General features: G+C 41.3%; 1 protein-coding gene across 1 annotated transcript in view; it reads right to left on the reverse strand.

Annotated features, from left to right (window-relative positions):
- Nucleotides 1-6,753: 6,753 nt before the first annotated feature.
- PLCL2 (phospholipase C like 2) overlaps nucleotides 6,754-19,074 on the reverse strand; it is a 112,310-nt gene continuing 99,989 nt past the window's right edge. The window contains exons 6-7 of the mRNA XM_075419059.1: nucleotides 18,279-18,388; nucleotides 6,754-8,022 (exon numbers count right to left, since the gene is read on the reverse strand). Coding sequence (XP_075275174.1) covers nucleotides 7,843-8,022; nucleotides 18,279-18,388 — 290 coding nt within the window. The 3' untranslated portion in view covers nucleotides 6,754-7,842. The remainder of the gene's footprint in view (nucleotides 8,023-18,278; nucleotides 18,389-19,074) is intronic.

A 19,074-nucleotide genomic window follows, 5' to 3' on the forward strand; every position in this document is an offset into this window, starting at 1 on the left:
GGCCTCAATGAAATCCTGTGGCTGTGACGACCAGCTCCTATAAAGCGAAAGCACTGGCCTTTATGGATTTCTGTATTTTACAACCTTCTATTTTATTAAAGAGTTTGACCATTTACCTACCTTATCTGTGTTTGAAACAGTTCACTAGAACCTAGAAACAGTAGTATTTGAATATCAAATAAACCTATTCTTACAGTGTTATGGGTACTATTACTTGCAGCGCAGATCATAAGATAATTTGAACCTGGCTCTTCTAATGAAAAGTCTATGAACAGAATCTTAAGTGTGAGGGTCTGATTTTCAGAGAGATTCAGCACTTTCGGGAATTGCATCGGCATCAGTTGCACATTATATACTTAGGCAATTTGCAAAAGCTGCAATTCCAGCGTTGCTCATTACAGTGTTAAACTGTCTTTCTAGTTTGTATCTGTACAAGAAAGTAAGTATGCAAAAAATATGCCACTACTTGGAAACTGGACTGAGGATGCCTTTTTCTGTTTGGCTTATGAAAACAGTGGAGGTGACTGATTTCAGAGCAGATAGTGCTCCAACCTGTTCTGGGCATCTCCATCGCTGTAGGTGCATGTTACCTTTTCAGGGTCCTACTCCTAGGATCATACTACTGTTGGTAACGTGGCTATGGCAGGCAAAGCATATCACTGTGCTTCTGATTAGCTTGAAACACTGTTCATATCTGATCATTGTTCTTGCAGTTTTCCTCTGGGCTTTGAGCTGTGGCAGAGATTTTACGTGGGTAGAAAATGCCATTTTTCTTTTGCCAGAATTCTTCTGGGGAGATGCTGTCAAGAGTGCTCCATCACATGTGACGGATCATCACTTACAGAGAATTATCTCTAATACAAAATTGAGTTTTTATCTTGAACTGTCATGTCTGAGAAGTCTCGCCTGTGACACGGGGGAGGGGAAGGAGCTGGATTTAGTAGCTGATTCCTCCTCCAGGACTGAATATATCCTATCGCTCATACTCAGCTCTGTCCTTAACCTCGCAGCTGCTGCCAGCTCCCCTTGCTGAGCTAACAGGCCTCCTCAGCCAATACTGTCTCCAGCGCAGCCTCCTCCAGGGTTAAGCTGTGCTCACTTTATAGAGACCAGACTTTCAGTCTAAAACTATGTGTTGTCACCGTGCTGATATCACTAGGGCTCTCCATGCGCTCGGGCTCCTACCATGTGTGGGCTATGAGCTTTTAAAATCATGTTGGAAAGAGTGCAGGAAAAATACTCAGCAGATCGATACAGCTCTCTCCAGGCAAATGAACTTCGAATACCGGTTGTGAATCAAAGCTCAGAAAAAATACAGGAGAGAAGCATTCGGTTCTGCAAAACTGTGTGCAAATAAAAGTCAGCACAAACCACTGCACCCTAGAGCAGAACGGTCAGGAAACGCTGTTCCCAGCCCTGCCTGCCAAGTGCTCCGTGTCACAGGCATGAGGCTCTCTGAAACGGAGGGACAGTCTTCGCTCTCCTGGGAAGCTCCCTACCCACCCCCAACAATTTCAGGTTCCTGGTCCAAGTGGTGATTCTTATTTCTACACCCGAAGAAATTCTGTCTTTTTCAGTAGTCCTGGCACAAGTTGCAGCACCAGTACACTACACAAAAAGATACTTGAAGATTTTGTTACATATTCAGACTTGAAAAAAGTAATCGTTATTTGGTTAAGGCTGTATCAAAACCACAGCACGTATTATGAGTTCTGGGATTTGGGACAGAGACTGAGATCTGGAGTTGAATCCTAGGGCTTTTTCTAAGATTTCTGGAAGTGTTTTTTTGATCAATAGAATAACATCTGAAATAAAAAGAAGTGTTCATGCTGTGAGACACAGCATAAAGCCCGTATTATAAAAGCGTAACAAAATCTTCTTCTACTCTCTTGCTATATAGTAAAAATACTGAACTCCCCAGGACTTGGGACCCCAACACAGACATGCTTGGTTTGTAATCAACTGATAGGATTTGTATTTCAAAAACCTCTTCACCAGTCAGTAGCACATTTGAGTATGTCTGCTAAGTACATGCCACTGCAAAACTACGTAGGGATCAGTGCACTTTGTAAAACAGTATCCAGTGAAACCTAATGTACGCGGCATTCAAACACAAAACGTGCTGCCTTCTCACGACGTACTATCTATACATCAGTTTATCCGCTCCTAGCCGCCTTCTGTGGGGGTTATTTTTACTCTGCAGTCACACAGTCTGTTTCTTCTGCTACTTCAAAAAGTGGTAGGTGTCATTTCCTCCCATTTAACCGATGGAGGAAGCTGAGGGCCGGAGAACAAAGCCCAGGCCTTTGAGTTCCTGCGCTCTGTTTCCTGGCCCGGCTGCCTTCCTTCTCCCAGGCGGCCACCAGCGCACAGGTCACCCAGCCGAGAAGGCCCTCTGCTCCTCCACGTTCGTCTCCATGAAAAACACAGAACTAATAAAACGCCTCAGCTCACTCAGAAAGCTCCTGTATGGACTGCAGGTGTCTTAGCAAGGCTGGATTGCTCTTAGCAAAGCAACAGCGGTTTAACCAAGCTCAATATCTTGTTTGGTCATGCTGCTCCCGCCCCAGCTCCAGCTGCCTCCTTCCATAGCACACCTCTAAATCACTCCTCTCTGTACAACACACAGAGCCACCGTTCTCCCTCTTCCCTCTCAGCTTCAGTGTGCTGAAGAGGCACCGACTGGGAACTCCGATGAGCTGAAGTGCCACAAGCACCTATGCCAAAGCAGTGCATGCAGCTGGGCACAGAAACCTAAATTAAGAGTTCAGCGTTCACACCCGACCGCTCTCCCAGCATTGCTGACCCCTCTGCCACGCCAGATAATACTGTCCAGGGAAGAAACGCTCTGCTTCTGTTCCAAGGCATCGCTAACACTTTTAGTGCCACCAGGAAGCATCAGGGATGCCCCAGGATGGTACTGGGACCATGCCATCCTCTGGTTGTCCGTATTCCTGGGCAAAAATTCTTTATTTATTTTTTTTACATCCAATTCTGCGCATCTTCTTCCTCCTCACTGCTGCCTTTAAGTAAGTCCTTCACCGCCTTTCCAGCTTGGCTGCCTGCAATGGATGCTCCTCTAAGCCTGTGAGGGCTTGTTGTTGCTCTTGTACTCAAGTCCTGTTGTGATCTTTCTGCTGGGCTGCTTTTCGCTACCCTGTCTTTCCACAGCCACCCAGAGAACAGAGGGGATGAGTCAGAAAGGGAAGTTTAATAGCGTCCAGAAACAGAAATACACAGAAAACCTCAAGAGTTTTACTGCCTTTTTCTTATTGAGAACAAACAAGTTGTAGTGAATAAAGAGCATCACATGGGTTAGTTTTGAAACTTATCAAACTGGCCTGTCCCATAGCCGCTTTCAAAATAGCGAGAGCGGAAGGAATCAGGGGGTGGAGTTTTAGGGTTTTTTTAATGTTTACAGGAGTTCAAAAGACTGGAGGATATTATAGGATACATGTAGATCTACTGATTTTTAAACCAAGTTGCTAAGTATTCCTTTTAGAAAACTTAAGTGGTCAGAATGAGTAGGTGTGAACAGAAGAAAAGGTGGTGAAGTCTTCCACCCGTTACAGTCAAAAGAAGCAAGCTGGTGACTTCACCAGTTTCTGAATTTTGCTCAAGTATTAAAACCCCATGGGCTAGTCACCCTCCGGCAGCAGCTCTCCAACTGTTAGCTATACAGGGATAAAATGATTTCACAGTGAAATATATGCATACTGTTCCATGAATATGGCTATACAATCACCCTTTTTGAAAGTATTACTCTTTATATTAATTTTGAACCTTAAATTAACACAAGTGTAAACCTAGGTAGGCTAAGGCTTAATGAAAGATCATTATACCACAGCCAGGACAGTCAGGAGTATCCTTGATCTGTGCAGCAAACAACGCACACAGCAAAAACAAATCAGTGTTACTGATAAAATAACATTCATGAAGTAAAAAACTAGGAAATCATACAAGCGGAATGGAAACTCAAGCACTGCAAGAGTGCAGGATTGGATCCTTTCAGATTAGTTCATTTGATTAGCAGACCAGAGTTATAATTTTTAGTCATTTTGGAACCCACTTCCATTTTTCATGCTGGCAACTCTGAATCATCTCTGTCTCTGCTGCTTCAACTTCAAAACAGGAAAATGTGAATACAGTAACTAGCCATGGAGTCTTGTAAAAACATTCCTGTGCTGTATGAAGTAGCTGAAAGAAGGCTTGACTAATACAGCATCTTTCATCATGCCTGCATGGGCAAGCTTGTGAAATTGTGCAGGACACCACTCTAGTACTCCTTGCTGCAGCAACATAAGAGTGTAAAGAGAAGGTAAAGAAACAAAAGACCTGAGACAAAGGGGAAATTTTGCAACACTGCACTTAAATCCTGATCCTCCTGACTTGAGTAGAAGACTACCATCGACAGCAGAAGGGCCACAGCTTCACCAGCAAGAGCTTGGCCCCCAGCTCCACTTTGAAGGCTTCTGCTCCTCTGGTGGCATCAACAGGCTCAGCAGCGCCCCTTGGTAAGTGCTGCTGGGGGAATTCCTGGAGAACAGAGCTGTCTTCTGTAGCTGGCCGGTGCCTTCAGAGGACAGCGGGTATGGTTCCGGGCTCTGTAATTAAATATCCAGTGGCTGCTATGCACCACACCAAGCACAACCGATTAGGAGGGGAGTTTAGGCAGGAAGAATGCAGATGAGGCTTTGAAAGATGCTCCTTTTTCCAGCAGGCACTGCTCATCCTTTTTCTTGTGTTCAAAAAAATAATTCACTGTTAGTGTCTATGTGGTTAATCTGTATGTAAACTTTCCATTCCAAATCAGTATTTTCTTTTAAATTGAGCAACATGTTGGCTTAGGTCTCCATACATACCCATACTCACCAATTACTGGAGCCAAAAAAAGGCAAAAAAGGCAGTCCGATATACAGTCACTTGCGTTTTGGCTCCATCTTTCATAGTTCAAAATGTGTAAACAGCGCAACTGTCCTACAGCACATTTAAGAAAATTTAAGAAGTGTAAAGCCAAGCTGTGATTAATTTTATCTGGAATACTTCACCTGATCTTGGGTGCTGCTTCTTCTATATAATCTAAAATAAACACTGTAAAAATGGGCTAATAATAAACATAAATTGCATCATGGATGCAAAGAATGCTTTAAGAAAATACAACTGAGAAAAATATGCTAATAAATTTAGTTTTGAAATTACCACCACTGGGTTAACAATAGAGCCTGATACACGTTGTTTGCAGGTGTTTATCCTGCATTCTTTTAACATGTAAGATGTAAACTCCCTAAAGGACTTCTAGCTACACATCATCTCTCAAAGTATCTGCTTGCCTGAGCTAATACAGATCTGGACTGAGGATGAATAATGCACAAAAGTGACCTCCATTTTAAGGAATCAGCACACTCAAATCCAAACATATTTAAATGGTCACCTAGCTGCTTAGTTAAATGCATCTATTTTAGCTTTTTTTTTTTTTAAAGCACATACTATGTAAGGATTTACTCCAAAAATGTATTATCTTCCTTTCTAACAAGACAGAACAGGATCAGAGTAAGCAGAGTTATACATATTGTAGATTTGCACATACAAAAATCTGTCAGCCCTATCTTCTGTGATACTCACCCTCCACTTGCTTTTTTTTGCCTTAAAAAAAAGAAAAAACCACCAAACTGTGTTCAATCCTTTCAGTGTTCCCTCACCTCTTTCCAGGGTTGTAATGTGCTAAACAGAAATACGTAAACCTTAAGAATACTCAAATCATCAATTCTGATCACCTGGTTGGAGAAAGAGACTCTAGAGAAATGCTTCATCTGTGACACGAATTATGTCGTTCTATGGTGGGTCAGGACTGCCACTGCAAACAGCGGTGGGTCAGGACTGCTAATGGAGCTGTACTGGCTTTTATGCCTCTTTGAAGTATAATGCTAACTGTACGGACATTTTTCCACAGTCTACACCTTTCAATTAGGACTAAAATCTGTAGTAAAATTCCAACAGCCTAGGTTTTGGGTTTTCTGATAAACTGACCTTGTATATTTATGGCCCGGCTGAATCTTGGTGTAACACAGTTAATTTGCTGTAGATAGATCAGATTTAGGTCTGATAGTTTTGGCCCTGGAAGACTAACTTCACAGTGGCTTGGAGTACAGTTAGCAGCAGTGAATTTCCTGTTGCTTCCCACCAACTTCAGGTGCAATCGGAAGACTTCCAGCTGACAGCGCAGAGGACTGTCTAAATAGCAACGCTTGCAGGTGTTTACCACAGGTTAAATGTTTCATTTAGTGCAACACAGAACAGAGCTCGCTCCTGGCAAGATTGTAATATTGAGGCATACAATCTGGCACCAGACACTGAAAGAGCTTAGTACCTTCTAAAACTGCTCCTAACCCATGCAGTTTGACATTTAAATGTGCACGCTCAAGATGTGGCATTTACTATGCAAATTGTTTTCATCTTCCCCCTCCCCTTTAATTTTATAATGACTAGAAAATAAATTTAAGTCCCTAATAATTCAGATTAAGTGTACATATACCGATGTTCCTGTTAGAGCTCCACTGACTTTTACAGGATGTCATACATATGTAAATGTTCACTGCAATCTGAATGCAGAAACAGCATCTTGAATTAGTGAAAAAAAAAGTAGAATGCATGTCTTGAAGACTTCTAACCAAAACAATGCTTTTCAACAGACATCACCATCTTCCCCTTTCTCCCCACAACTGAACAAAAACTGCATTTTGATCTCTGTAGGAGTTTTCTTGTTTTTCTTCAAATTTATTAGCTTCTGTAATTATATAGTCCATTTTATTGTTAAATCAGAAACAGTAAGAGAACACTCTAGGTTGGTATAGTCATTTTACAATGAGCATATCAGCTACAATACCTTCACCTAATGTTGTCAGAAAACCAAAACAGAACCAGAACAGCTTTTTTTTTTTTTTTTTTTTTTTGACAAACCTGCTTATTGAGATATCACCTATTCTGTAAGGAAGAAAATACGTGAAAAATAAAAAAGTTAAAATTTAGTTAAAAGCTTTACTTGTCTGGGAGCAATCTCATAAAACTTTTTTAATATGAGCACTTCACCTCACAAAATGAAAAACTATTTACAACATTTTGCTTGCAGTTTGGTCACATTATCTACACACATTTGCAGAAGATCTTAGGCAAAATAGGTATGTATCTTCTTCTGACATAGGCTATCAGATTGATTGCACATTTTCCTTTTACATAATGGCTCTCCTATAGTGCACTGAAGTCAGTGATCACTGTCTAATTACATTCCCATTTTAATTTATGGCTCAACAATAGAAACGATACCACTTCAAACCCAAATATCTGAGCAGCTGAATTACATATAGTGTGAAACACGTGGCTTCTACTTTTTTGGACCTGATTTTCAAAAGAATAATTCACCTCACTAGCACAATTAATGAACTGTGCAAGGAAATAAAGGACCTGTGCATCTAATTCATTTGAAAATCAAGGCATCTTGTCAAATTCTGTCAACTGATTTCCCCTCTAGTTACAGCTCGTTTAAAAAATGTTCATTTCCCTATGGCACTATAATGAACTTTTCAGCACACTGTTACTGAATTCCAGTATCTTTTACATATATACTATATTTTGGCCAATAATGTAATTTCCATGTTACACAGTATCATTGCCTCCACAAGCAGAGTTGCTACATACATTCACAGTTTCAACAGATTGTAATTAGCTTCTCCAGTTGTGCTTTAAAAATTCCAAATATTTTCCAACAGTAAGTGCAAAGCAAAAGTCCTATGCAGCTACAATTGGTCACAGAGTTATAAACTCCATAATTACGAGAAAAGCGTTCTCTCACTCTCCGTTTTCATCACCTGCTTTTTCAGGTATGACCTCCAGACTTCGACGGGGCTTTGAGATTTCTGCATTTTCAGTGCCTGGCTTATTGAGTCCACATGAAAGAGTGGCATAATGGATTTGTTTCAGATTCTCCAGTGCTTCATTTTTAGCATATTTGAGAAGATCAGCTTGTCCCTGTAAGAAAAAAATGCACTTAGAATACACAATTGATAATAGGATTCTCTTTTTGTTTTCCCCTCCTGTTTGTTTCAGATTAATGGTACGGTTGCCCTGCTCAAAAAAAACCAAAAAAAATCCCACAAAAAAACCAAAATAAACTCAAAATTGGATTACTTCAAGTTAGTAAGAACCAAGCTCTTTGCATAAACAAAAGGATAGGGATCATTTCTACCTAACAGCTTTCAGGAAAGTAATCTGTGCTGTATTTTTAATCCATAGGGACTATCAATGTTTCCGCATAGAGAAAATTGTGAAGGCTGATTTTACTACTTCAGGGAGCAGTTAAACTGTTTGGGTTTTTGGTTCTTTGAGGTTTTCTTCCGTAGCAATGTGATTCATTCAATGGTAGCATGATAAAGGATCAACATTTGTCAAAGCATGAAGTAGGAAAACACAGGTTGGCAAGCAACGCATAAAAAGGACATTGATGACAAAGACTTCACAAGGTTGTCTGCAGTTCATAGAATCACAGAATCATAGCATGCTTTGGGTTGGAAGGGACCATTAGAGGTCATGTAGCCCAACGCCCCTGCAGCGAGCAGGGACATCTTCAACTAGACCAGGTTGCTCAGAGCCCCGTCCAACCTGGTCTTGAATGTTTCCAGGGATGGGGCCTCCACTACCTCTCTGGGCAACCTCTGCCAGTGTTTCAGCACCCTTATCGTAAAAAATGTCTTCCTTACATCTAGCCTAAATCTACCCTCCCTTAGTTTAAAGCCATTACTCCTTGTCCTATCATAACAAGCGCTGCTGATAGCCCTGATAGTTCAGCGCTATCCCCCTTTACTTGCCATCTTACTCTTCATAGTAAGTAAGTTTTAGGTAAAGCTTTAAGAGAAACTATCCCAGACTTAGGTGATTTGGCTCTGTCCTGCATTATTAGCTACTCTATGTCTCTGTATTGATTAAAGCCCTCTAATAGCAACAGCTCTCATTAGCAGGCTACGGACAAGGCGGTTCCTGCAGCCGCTACCTGCCTCCCCAGCCTGTGTGCAGGGAATGAGCAAGCCTGCAGTGCACGGTGAGCATGCCTGTCTTGCTGCGGGACACAGAAAACTTCACAAATACGTGCAGAAAGTCTGCAAGGGCCAAAGTGATTGCCCTGCATTGGCACTCCCGAAGGAGAACTGCCCCACAGCTCTCAAAAAAGCAAACGACGCTTCAAAAATACCGTATCTTAAACAGGGTCATTTCCAACTGAAGGGGACAAAAACACACACACACACAAACAAACAAAAAAACCCCTGCTACTGTGTTCCTTGAGACTGTCAGTTCCTATAAAGTCTAACAAGGTATGATGTTCTCCTGTAACAGTGGTGCTCATGTCTGTCCTCTGTAAATTCTGGCTCCTGACAGACACTTCTCTTGAAGAGATGCTGATGTCTCTTCTAGAGACATACCAGCTATGTTGCCTCTCCTCCGCCACCAAATAGGGTTGAAATCCAGCTTTACTTTTTGATTTAAAAAATAGAGGAGGAGAGGTAGAACAGCAGACAAACACGTGCGTGCACTCATGGTGTGATACTTCAGCCCTTCTTCTTTCGCCACTCAGAACAAAAATACTATCCTATGAAGTAAGCAGAATTACGCATTTGAGGCGCACAAATTGAAAACAAATATTGCTTTCTTCAAAGAAATAATGCCCTCCCTCCCTTTATCCAAGACTATAAGAGCCAAAGTGTTTTTTTTCTGATTACCAGACAGGAAAAAAATCTAGAAGTTCACCAATCACAGCTCCAGTAATATTTTCTCCTACAGAAAACCAAGGCTACTTTTTTTGAAAAATCACATCCTTTTTTCCAAACTGACAAACAACTAAAAGCTAATTTAAAACACTCCAGTAGAATACATGAGTCATATCTGGAGTGCATCTGTTTCTAGCCCAAGTTCCATTTTACATGCATTAGTAGAATATAGTTCTGGAACTTTAATGAAGTTGTTTATTATAGGCAGAGCTGCTAGGAACAGTCTATTAATAAGGTTGCCCAAAACTTCTCATTTAAAACTAACTGCTTCCAGTTGCTTACATGCTTGCCAAAGTTTAACTACTTAAGCTGATACTCTCTATGCATGATTTTTGCCATTGGCAGATTTTATTACAGTTTAATATTATTCTTTAACCTCATCCATATGATTCATTCAGTTCTGAGAATAAAGACAATAAGATGCTATGAGAATTTTTTTAACAATCTTTCATCCTTCCCTCTCCACTGCCACTTGGAGTAGGTACTTGTAATTCAAATGACTTCAGGGACCCAGAGTAACGGATCCAAGCTATGAGCTTGTAATAAACAAAAATCAGATTTTGAACGTGGTTAGTATAATCACTCAGGATCTCATCCTCGACCATTATTCATCTCCTGACAGCTCCAGCATGTGGCAAGACAATGCATATTCCATTCCCACACAATAATGAATATGCGTAAGAAGGAAAAGTTGGGTTTTTCCTGTATGGCTTCTCCAGCTTGTCTTACCACCACCATTTGGCTCCCAGTTCAGGCAGCCCAAAAGCCAGACTGGAGGAGGGGAAGGAAGAGCCTGGGACAGGGACTGGGGTGAGGAGGCAGATGGAGAAAAGGAGGAGGCAAGGCGATCTCTGGGACTGACTCGCCAAGCAGTCTAGGACTGAAAATCGGGAAGCTGGACTCTACTGGGCGAGGCAGAAACTAGATGTTACTGAAGGAGGAGACTGTGAACTAATGAAAAACGAATGTAGTGCGGCAACACTGAATTTGGACCCAACAGGTGATGGGAGAAAGGACAACATTGAGGCAACAACTGGGATTGGAATATACAAAGAAAATGGATCTGACAAAACCCACCATGTTGAAAGAAGCCTGAAAGTGACAGACAAGTAGAAGGAGTAACAACTCAGAAAGAGTGAGAGAGCTTGGTGATGGGACAGAAAGCTGGTGAGAGAGAAAAACAAACAAAAACGCAGAGCAAGGAGAAGAGACTGCAGAATACAAAGAGGTAAGGTGATGAGAAAGCTAAGATTAAGACTCCTCAGGAAGAATCTCTGGAGGAGGCAAAGAGGGGTTAATATGAACTGTAAAGCAATGGGGAAAAACTGCCAGAAGAGAAAGTTAGGCACCAAGTGGGAACAGAATACTGCATGGAGGAGACAGAGGAAGGAGGACATCAGGGGTTAATGGGAATGGCTGGATTTTCAGCAGGGAACTGGGAGTGTCTGGACAAATCTGAACAGGGAAGATGAACTTTGTCGGAAAGAGCAGATCTGGGATAAGGGGCTGGATTACTGCAGACAACAGGGGTTCAGACTAAACACATTTGGCCAAGTGGGATCAAGTTTAGACCAGGGTGAAACAAAAAAAATGAATCTGTGTACATTAGATACTCTCTTCTCCGACACTCAGAGTGAAGCAATTGATTTCTGAATGCCACTGAACTCAGAATAATGTTTGTGAAACCAACTGTGTTGTCATTATCTGCTGGCATGTCTTGATCCAAAGACAAAACAAGAGGCAACCACTGCTACTAAATATGGCACAAGATCAAGTGAGAGAGGTCTGTGCAAGTGTGAAGAGCCTAGCTCTGTTGATGTACCATCATGAAGTCATATGCTGGGGAAAAAAAGCGGTATGTATCTTAAAAATTCAAGCTGCAGTTACAGCGAATGCTGTTGAACAGTAATACAACGCATCTGAAAGGCAGGAAAGTAAAAAAGTCATCCAGATCTGAAAAAAACTACCCCCCAAGACTCAATTAAAATAACCCAAAGAACATCCTTCTAGTTATATATCATGTTTCTTGTGATATTGTCAAGATTCAGTTTCCATTCTTTATATTCTATGCATTCTGTAGCTGCATGAGATCCCATGCCATTGATTTAATACACATATTAACAGTACAGTCAGTTGAGCAGAAGCTGGAACACAGCAATCTCTGACATCTATGGGCTACACGGAGGCCTTTCACACTCTTCACAGAATCACAGAATCACAGAATAGTAGGGGTTGGATGACCCACTAGATGACTCTGTGGGTCATCTAGTCCAACCCTCCTGCCGAAGCAGGGTCACCTACAGCAAGCTGCACAGGACCTTGTCCAGGCGGGTCTTGAATATCTCCAGAGAAGGAGACTCCACAACCTCCCTGGGTAGCCTGTTCCAGGGCTCCATCACCCTCAGAGGGAAGAAGTTCTTCCTCATGTTCAGACGGAACTTCCTGTGCCTCAGCTTGTGCCCATTGCCCCTTGTCCTGTCACTGGGCACCACTGAAATGAGCTTGGCCCCATCCTCCTGACACCCACCCTTCAGATATTTGTAAGCATTTATAAGGTCCCCTCGCAGCCTTCTCTTCTTCAGGCTGAACAAGCCCAGCTCCCTCAACCTCTCCTCGTAGGGGAGATGTTCCAGTCCCCTCATCATCCTCGTAGCCCTCCGCTGGACTCTCTGCAGTAGCTCTTCATCTTTCTTGAACTGGGGAGCCCAGAACTGGACACAGTACTCTAGATGAGGCCTCACTAGGGCAGTGTAGAGGGGAAGGAGAACCTCCCTCGTCCTGCTGGCCACACTCTTCTTGATGCACCCCAGGATCCCATTGGCTTTCTTGGCAGCCAGGGCACACTGCTGGCTCATGGTTAACCTGTCGTCCACCAGGACGCCCAGGTCCCTCTCCGCAGAGCTGCTCTCCAGCAGGTCCACCCCAAGTCTGTACTGGTGCATGAGGTTGTTCCTCCCCAGGTGCAGGACCCTGCATTTGGCTTTATTGAACCTCATCAGGTTCCTCTCTGCCCAGCTTTCCAGCCTATCCAGGTCACGCTGAATGGCAGCACAGCCTTCTGGTGTATCTACCACACCTCCCAGTTTGGTGTCATCAGCAAACTTGCTGAGGGTACATTCTAACTCTTCATCCAGGTTGTTGATGAAGAAGTTAAACAAGACTGGGCCCAGTACTGACCCCTGGGGGACACCACTTGTTACCAGCCTCCAACTAGACTCAGCGCCGCTGATGACAACCCTCTGAGTTCTGCCATTCAGCCAGTTCTCTATCCACTTCACCGACCACTCATCCAGCCCACCCTTCCTCAGCTTCCCTAGGAGGATATCATGGGAGACTGTGTCGAAAGCCTTGCTGAAGTCAAGGTAGACAACATCCACGGCTCTCCCTTCGTCTACCCAGCTACCCAGAAATCTCCTCTTACCAGCTCCAAACTACTTGCTCTTAAAACTCCTACTGTAAAGCCAATACAGGCAACCTATCAATGGCTCAAACCCTAGTCAAGCAGAATTATCATCAGGAAGTACAAAAAAACCTACATTCAAAGAGACAAAGCTGCTCCACAGAGACAGCTCCACGCTGGAATCTGGAGCAGCTGCAGAACCAAACTCATATAATATTTCTCACAATATGGTAGGGCTGGCTCTGTCAGCCTTTCACCTCAGCTAAGTGTAAATTAATTCTGTCCTTTACCATCGTCTGGTAAACACCCCACAAAACCCAAATTTACTCCCAGGACTGTGGTGAACAGGCAGTTTGTGGTAATTCCCATCTGGGAGCAGGACCAATACAGGCCTTGCACATCACAAGCGCTGAGCACTGTGAGCGCGCTGCCCTCACAGCAGCAGGCAGCAATCCCTACTCCCTTTCCTTCACCGTGGCTAAAATTCACTAACAGAACTGAGCACTATGCAACTTTAATACCTATTTCACATATTGATGTTTCCGAGCTTCAGAAAATGAATCAAGCATGAAGCTGTTTCATAGGCAGACAAGAAAATGACCTTAAAGAACATCAAAGAACAAAACTGATACTCATTCATAAGCTTTTAATAAACAACAACGATAGAGGATGTAAATTAATGTAGAAGCCAAATTCAGTATCCTTAATGCCTCTCTGTCCCAATATGCACACATCAACGACTCTGCTTTGGTTTTTCTAACATCAACATTAAAAATCTTCCGTTTGTTTTGAAGCTTTCAGCTAAGAGGCAGTGTTTTTATATCATAGCTCCTGAAAGGTAATTAAAAAAAAAACCAAAACGGTTCCTATCAGTTCTCGTATCTCTGAAATGAGATATCATTTCAGAGTCAACCCGATACAGCATCACCTAATGTCTCAGCACAGCTACCTTTACAAACCAGTATATATATATTCAATCCCTATTTCTGTTTAACAGGTTCTTCATTGAGTGTGTGAACATGAAAGCAAAACTGTAGAGATGGCATTTGAATTAACTGCATGAGCACCCTCTCACCCCCAAAATCCCATGAAACTGTATCAGTCATGATTGGGCTTTGGTTCAGGTTCTGGGACCCAAAGCTCGTATCAGGAAAAGTAAGATGCCAGCATCCCATCCTCAAAGCGCTCCTCCGAGCAGTGGCTGCTAGGTACAGTGGGACATACTGCAGTGCTCCAGGCTTAGCTGACGGGCTCCGAGTGCATTCACAGGATCAGGACATAAAGGACTTTGTAACTTCTAATAATGGGTTTAAATAGGAGCCGAAATCCCATCAATCCAGCAATGTCGAGAGACTAGCAATTTCAGACATTTAAACTGAAACGGGATGTGGGAGGTTTCCTGAGTGCCTACAAGACTAGGCAGCAGCTATGAGAGGCTTTACAAATCCCCCATGGTAACAAGAGTGCTGCCTGAATCCACTTGCAGATTTGGTCCAAAAAATTCAGACTATTTTTTTTTAAATGTATATTTAAGAAGTTGTACCCTGTAAGTCTCTTGAGTGTACCATTTAGAAATACGTTTATAAAAATAACGTAGGCGCAGAACCAATGTCTTAACAGAGATAACAGATGCCATGAACTGCATGCCTTGGGATTTCTTTCAAGAAAAAGTAATTCATGTTGTCTAATGTGACATGTCTTAGAACTCACAGCCAACAAGAAGCATCTAACAAATGCTGGAGTTAGGAGTGCCACCTTCATTTCGAGTACTTCCACTGAACTCTCCCTATGTGTGTAGAACAGCTATGTTGCAAAGCCTGATTTAAAGATGCTGTTATGCTCTTCCTATGGGCACCTCAAATTCTAAGTGTATATAGGTTTTCTTCAAAGTTTTGCTATGCCAGGAAAGTCCGTAAATTGTTACACTTTGTTGTTTGTAGGAGTCTGCTGCAACAGTACTTTAGAGTGATTTTCTTTCTTCAACTGTGTACTGTTTGTGGCAGGAAATGTGATTTCCATGTTTAGAAAATGAGAGTGCTATAACAATTAATAAATTACAAGCAAATGAACTTGAAAACTGCCTATCCGAAAGAAAGGAATATTCTAACACTGTACAATCCCTAAATCTCTCAGATAGGTAACAAAGTTCACTAAAGCAGACTAAATTTACTCTACGTGATGTCCTGAGGTTAAACAAATATCTATATGTGCATATCTGGGATGCACAAGAATGGGAATGCCTGCATATACACATATATAATTTGAATAGAGATATTTCAGTTGAATTCAAACATACTATACCAATAATAAATTTGGCCACATGGCTTCAAATTAGAAAAAATAAAATCCTTTAAAATAGTAACTTTAATGTGTGTGAGTGTGCAGACACACACTAGATATTTAATAGCCATGTCAGATGTTCTAAACAAACACTTCCCCTAGAGTTCAGCTGTCAATTTCGTTATTTTATCGAAGTTTCCATTGCATCAACTGTAGTCAAAATGTCCCAATTGAAATAAAAAAGATCAATGTGTACCTTGAGGGTATAATGCAGCTTAATTGGTTTGGAAAATACATCAGCCACACCATGTAAGCATTCTGCGATTCCTCTGCGAGGGAGCCGAGGACGGTGCTCATGCAGAATTATTTAGTAATGTTGTTCAGAGCCACACTGCAACTCCTAAATCATAGCCAAGAGACCATGTAAAATACTGTTCCTAATTACAAGAATAATAAAAAGTTACATCCATCTAAGCATGGCACACACTGTGGTGTGTTGTTGCTCAACTGTCTTGCTTGTTGAACAGCAAAATTTGGGGCCACTGAATAGACAGGCTTTTATTTTTGTGCTGTTCAAGAGGGAAGCTGATGTGACACAGGCAGGGAATTCAACAGAAAAAAGAAACTCTGCTTAAAGTGACTAAGATTGCCATTGTCTCTCTCCTGATCAATTTTTACTCTAAAGAATGTGGGCATTCACTTTCCATCCCTGTCCTCACAGATTTTTTAGAGAACTGGAAAAACTGAAAATGGAAAAACATAGGATTAGATCAAAATTATGCTTGCAGGTCTTTATCTCCAGGCAGGAAGAGTAGTGTCTCAGAAACTGATAAACTTCCTATATAATTATGTAATGCAATACAAGTTATGGTTACAGCCTACAGTTAAGAGTTTGGAGTGAAAAACCTCAATGTGTTACTTCAAACAAATCACAACCTCTAACTTTCTGTACATCTAAATGCAAGTTATAGCACTTAATAGATGCCTATGTGAATTTTAATACTTCTAAATAACTTCTAAAATGTAACAACGTATCAGAATCTGCTGTAACACCTCCTGCTAAAGTTCCAACAAAAGGCTGATAAAGTATCTCACCCATCTTTTGATAAAGTATTAATTATGGGACAAACTGTGCCTTCCTCCAGAAAGGACATTTATCTGTGTGTCAAAAAAAACCAAGTCAATGTTGAAGAGATTTTCTCAATAATCTCTTCAAAAGGAAGGCCTTCTGACTTCATAATTCTGTTAATCCTAAGGATATGCACAAAAGCCCTCCAGTGCTCTGAAGAGACAGATCTACCGTGTGGGTTCTCCGATTCCTGGCTTACGCAGAAATCACGACTTCACATTTCAGTCACTCCTCAACTGCAAACCTCCCCCTCATCAACCCTTATGTTCTGAATGGAAAGCAGAGGTGAACCAAAGGTACCGCTGTTTCAGGCAGCATTAAAATAGATTTGCCTATCCAAACTGATAACTGATACCTTTGACGGAAAAATAAAGAAATGGTAAGAACTTCTTTCCTTGACATTCGCTCAAGCCCACTGAACTGACTCCTCTCCTCTCTGACCCCTAGGTAGCACAGGAATGGTACTTGACACATCCCATACACTGTCTTCAGGCAACTCCGCTCTAATAAAGGAAAAGTGATAGTCTGGTCCTTTTACCTGTAAGCAGAACCTGCACGCGTATTTTTAGAATGTATTAACTGTACACGCTGTAGCAAAGTTAACCTCTTTTTGATTCTCCTCTGTATTGGACTTGTGGTGCAGTGTAACACAAAGCAAAGCCGTGAAAATCTTAATAGTTGAAACCAACATGGAAAGATGGAGAAATACATCTGTATCACTGCTTTTCTGCAGTTGTTCACTGTAAGAAGAGGTGACAGGGAATGCTATTTTCAATAAGAACTAAAAATACAAAATATGTGGGAGAAAATCATTTTCCTTATAATTAAAACAGACTTTATAGCTTAATGTAGTGATTAAATATTTGATTGAGTGGGAAAGAAAAACTCATTAGTGGATGTAAACACAAAACTTGAATAATTTGGGCTAGCAGGATAGTGTCAAGGGAATAAATTAAACGAGGCAGTTGTGCTATCTCTATAAATTTTGATAATACCCTGCTGAGATGAAAGACCACTGATAGGAAGCTTGAAAATTCAACAGTTCCACATTCTAGTTTCCTGAGGGTCTCCAGATGAAAGATTTTTTATACTTCATCAGTTACTGCTGTGTCAAAACATAAGCAAATGCACTGGACAAAATGTAAAGAGAATCTCTAGCTCACATATACTCAACTTACTCCAGTCTGGAATATTAATATAACTTGTATGTATCACTAATCACCATTCACCACTGACTGAAATAGCAACAGCTACCTTTTGTTTTTCAATAACTGCATTAACCTTAATACTCTTACTGCCTTTCAAATCACAAAGCAGGGTTTACACGGCTGCATAGCTTCCTCCCAGCTTGAGCTGCTTCACAGAAATGAGTCCTCAGTGTTTCACCCGTTCAAGATTACAGTGGATCCTCTTAACATCAGAAGGTTGTAAGAAGAAAACCTCAGACAAACTAAATAAAACAACTCCCCTAACAACAGAAAAGAAGAAAAATTCACATAGTCTGCTGTGTTTCCAAGTTACATAAACTAAATTGAATATGGTTATAAAAGTGAATAAATCCAGTTGAACTGCGACACAGAATAATGACCAGTAACAATATTAGAATGTCAGTTGCGAATGGAAAAATACAGTAACTAACCAAAGGAAGACACATTACCTTTAAAATTGTAATGTTCCATGTAAAACTTTCCACTGATTTTTGCAGTTTTCTTTCTTTTAAGCCTTCTCTTGCTCCTATATTGTGCAGGTTTTCATGAAACTCCATTGCTGTGGAGAATAAAAGGGGAAGGAATATAGTATCTATTTTAATGCATGTTTGTGATCACAGAGAGAGTGATTTGAAACTCAGAAGGCAAAAGGACTGTGAAAAAGCTTCAGAAATTTTATTCTTCCAGCACAAATGTTTCTGATCTAGTAATGTGCAACATTATACAACATGCCAGTATACACAGATCGCTCTAAGCCAAAATCCACACTGAAGTACCTGTTGGGTCACTGCCATACAAAGATGGAACAAAGCAAATATTTACTGTGCAAAAATACTCTAAGCACAGCTGAAATTGTTGCACTGTATGTAAAAACCTCTTTGTGAGTTGCTATAAAATGGGAACAGTAATTTCATTAAACACTCCATCCCAACAAATTCATTTTGTGCCTTGCTCTTTTATGCACTAAGTTTACGCTCATATGCTGGGGCCAGCCCAGAAAATAACCTTCTCACCTTACCCCTGAGAAGAAAAGCCATAGCTGTGATGGAGGAGTGCCAAGCAAACCGACAAGGACATTCCACCACACCCCTGTAAACTACTGTGTCCACAAAACCTGAATCTAACAAACTCCAAACCAAAAATTTTTGGCAAAAATCAGATTAGCTTTATCTAAACATTGAGTAGAGTGACCAGAGCTTTAGTTTTAACCCAGCACACCACACCGATGTAAGAAAAATAATGTTT

This window comes from Opisthocomus hoazin, chromosome 4 (assembly GCF_030867145.1).
Source record: "Opisthocomus hoazin isolate bOpiHoa1 chromosome 4, bOpiHoa1.hap1, whole genome shotgun sequence".
In the NCBI taxonomy this organism is placed as follows: Eukaryota; Metazoa; Chordata; class Aves; order Opisthocomiformes; family Opisthocomidae; genus Opisthocomus; species Opisthocomus hoazin.